General features: G+C 36.9%; 1 protein-coding gene across 1 annotated transcript; it reads right to left on the bottom strand.

Annotated features, from left to right (window-relative positions):
- Window positions 1-2,137: 2,137 nt before the first annotated feature.
- On the bottom strand, window positions 2,138-3,182 carry LOC139883832 (GTPase ERA-like, chloroplastic; the record flags this gene model as incomplete). The annotated part of the gene is made up of 6 exons (XM_071867953.1): window positions 2,138-2,213; window positions 2,326-2,444; window positions 2,535-2,636; window positions 2,725-2,823; window positions 2,932-3,057; window positions 3,156-3,182. Coding segments are annotated over 6 exons (549 nt in total), but the record flags the coding sequence as incomplete, so codon positions are not given.
- Window positions 3,183-3,186: the final 4 nt, after the last annotated feature.

Below are 3,186 nucleotides of genomic sequence, written 5' to 3'. Positions count from 1 at the left end.
TAAGCAGTTACCTTAGAGCTTCTTATATGATTTGACGACTTAATTTCCTCCTGAATTATAGGTCGAAGCTTTACATCTTTCCTGATGATCATTCATCATATATACTTTGTTGAACTTGTTCGAAATTTACTTTTGGACTGTTAGAACTTCAAACGTTTTATGCTGCTAATAAGAAGACAATTTTGTGAGTGCCCCTTTAAAGATTGAATTTGTGTGAACTTGGATGTCTTAGCCTCTTGGGAAATTGTTGTGGTACGAATGGACCAGTTTTCTTATCCAGGCTTTTCTAAAAAATGTATGTTCTTTCAGGGATCGATACTCTAAAGGTGTTGATTCAGAATCCTTGAAAACTTCTTTAGCCGCTCAAGGTATTCTACTTTTGTAATTCTGGAACTTTGAGGACTTTTGAAGTGTTTAGTTAGCCTTCTTGGAAAGTTGCTATATATTGTGGAGAGTTGGAGTTCATTTGTGAACCATCTTTCCTTTTCGGTATTATTCATCCTTGAAAGGACAGAACAACAGGATGTACTAAACCTGTTCAAGTTTTGCCTGATGATCAATAATAAACTCATCAATTTGTTGTTGCAACACCTTAAGACATTGTATCTTTTGAGTCATCCACTCTGTAAATTGTTAGGAAATACTACATCAATAAAGAAGCATGTTCTATGTATGTTATGGAACAAAGTTATGGAACAATCCTCTTAGTTCTATATATGTCTCCAAAACAATGTTCAATTGCTAATTAATGTTGATAGAGCTAGATTGTGGATTCATACTTTTCATTCCTCTAGAACCGTCTTCATCCCCTGAAGAAATATGATAAACTCTGATGGCGTGCGGAGGGGGAGAGAGAGAGAGGGCCATCTTGGATGCAGCGATTTAGGGTTTTCGTGAGAGTGAGGGATGGTGGGTGATCGGAAGTGGGCGCCGGCTGAGATTGGGTGTGAGTTGAGTCGGGCAAGAGAGTGTTATCCAAGGATATTAATGGAGATATTTGGACTTGTTGAGACTTTTCCGAGTTGTGGGCTTGTTTAAACCTTCCCGAGCTGTAGACTTGTTGAGCTTTTTCCCAGTTGTAGGCTTGTTGAAAATATTCCGAGTTGTAAGTTTGTTAAAATATTTCCGAGCTGTAGGCTTGTTGGACTGTTCCGAGTTGTAGGTTTGTTCAAGTTTAGCATTCCGAGTTGTAGGCTCGTGGGGAGCTTACTGTTCCGAGTTGGTCCCTTTTTGGGAGTTTTCCATTCCTTGTTGTGGGGCTTGTTGAGACAGTTCTGAGTTTTAGGCTTGTTGAGAGTATACCAATCCAAGAGAGTTTACCATTCCATTTGTAGGCGCGTTGAGACTATTTCGAATTGTAGCCTTGTTGAGAATTTACCATCCGAGTTGTAGGCTTGTTGAAAATGTTCCGTTTACCTGAAACACTCTAAGCTTGTAGATTAAATCTGAAAATCGTCTAAGTTTGTGGATTAAATGTGAAACTCGTCACCGTTTCTATCCGTCCAGTTTGACCTCCTTCCACTAAAACGTCGATTTATCCTTCAATTTATTTCCGATTTGAGTGATTCGAAATCCACAGAAAACTAGACATCTTGAGCTACATTTTTCCCTTTGTTTTCGTTCAATTCTGATTCGAATTGAACCCACTTCCGTCGTCGAGATTTTACACCAAAACAGCTATTACATTCCTGCACAGTTTTCTTGCAACGCTCATATTTCACAAACCGCTCATTAGAAAATTCTCAAGTTGGTCTTGTTAGGAAGAAGACATCTTGCTCTTCATTTTAGAATCAAATTTGACCCTTTTCTGATCCATATTCCGCCTGTAATCGACCTCCAAACTCGAACCTTGTTTTCTGCCCGCAAAACAGTCTCACAGTTTTTGCTCGTTTGGCATCTCCGATCAAATTCTGGCCAAACCACCACTCTGGCCGCCATCACAAACGTTAGTTCAGCAATTCAAGTTAGTTTTTCTTTTCAATTCGGGTTTTGGCACATAATTATATGGGCTTACGAAATAATACAATTATCAAATTTAAATTAAATACTTAAAAATAACATATTAAGTAATAATTTCTCCTCATCATCATTCACAAAACAGTGGACATTGGATAAGGGGAAAAAAAAAAAGGCCTATTCAAAACTGTGCTTTGATTTGTCCCCCATAACCAAAGCGATTAAGAAGTCCTTCGTCTTGCCGCCAATTCTCTTTACTTTAACTTCAATCTGTTCCAACGGAAACGTTTTTCATAAGCATATATACGAGTCATACTCAACATCTCACATTTAAATGTTCGATTATAGCTAATAACAATAATAATAAACATGAAGCAAGTAATTTTAGAAAAAAGGGAAGCGTGTACCTCAAGAAAGACTTTCTTCTGCAAGAAATCTTCTATGTCGAGTCGAGCTGCTGTTGCTAGTGTTTTCAAAGCTTTTCCTTGCTGTAATAATAAAAATGGTACACAAGAACATCTAAAATAGCAGAGAAAAAATCAAATTTGAAGACATTAAATAATTTATATATACGTTACCTTGCCAATGAGAATGATTTTCTGAGAATTTTTCTCTACAAGAATCTCTACTTGTATAAAATCTTTTGCAGTCGGTCTAGTTTTGTAGCTTATCACATTGACCTGCCAAGATTGAAGATATTTTCATTGACCAGCTTTTATCTATCTATGACTTTTGACTATACAAAAGTTAAGTGTTTATATAGTTTACCTGACATGCATACGGGACTTCATCACGATATTGCATAAAAATCTTCTCTCTGACGATTTCAGAAACAAAGAATCTTTCCGGGTGCTCGCTAACAATATCCTGGATCATAAATTCATAATTAGCGATTTAGCCAATAACCATATGTGAAATGAGAATTTCCAAGTCTAACCGATTAAAAAACTCGATCTATATAATTGGTAAAAGTACCTTTGGATAATAAGCAGGCCCAAGAGGGAGTTTGGATAATATCCAGTCCTTAATGTCTTCTACGCCATGACCAAATTTGGCACTCACTGGTATGACCTCGTCAACTTGAGTAAACTTTTCAAACCACTGCAGGAAACAATATCAACGAATTAGAATCCATAAAATGGTGAAAATTAAATGTGAACATGAAAGAATGACTTGGACATTCCATAAAATGCACTGACCTGGACTTTCTTTGTAATTTCTCCAGGTTTG

The sequence above is a fragment of the Rutidosis leptorrhynchoides genome, unplaced genomic scaffold, assembly GCF_046630445.1.
Source record: "Rutidosis leptorrhynchoides isolate AG116_Rl617_1_P2 unplaced genomic scaffold, CSIRO_AGI_Rlap_v1 contig46, whole genome shotgun sequence".
NCBI lineage: Eukaryota > Viridiplantae > Streptophyta > Magnoliopsida > Asterales > Asteraceae > Rutidosis > Rutidosis leptorrhynchoides.
This window is presented reverse-complemented; position numbering and strand designations above follow the sequence as displayed.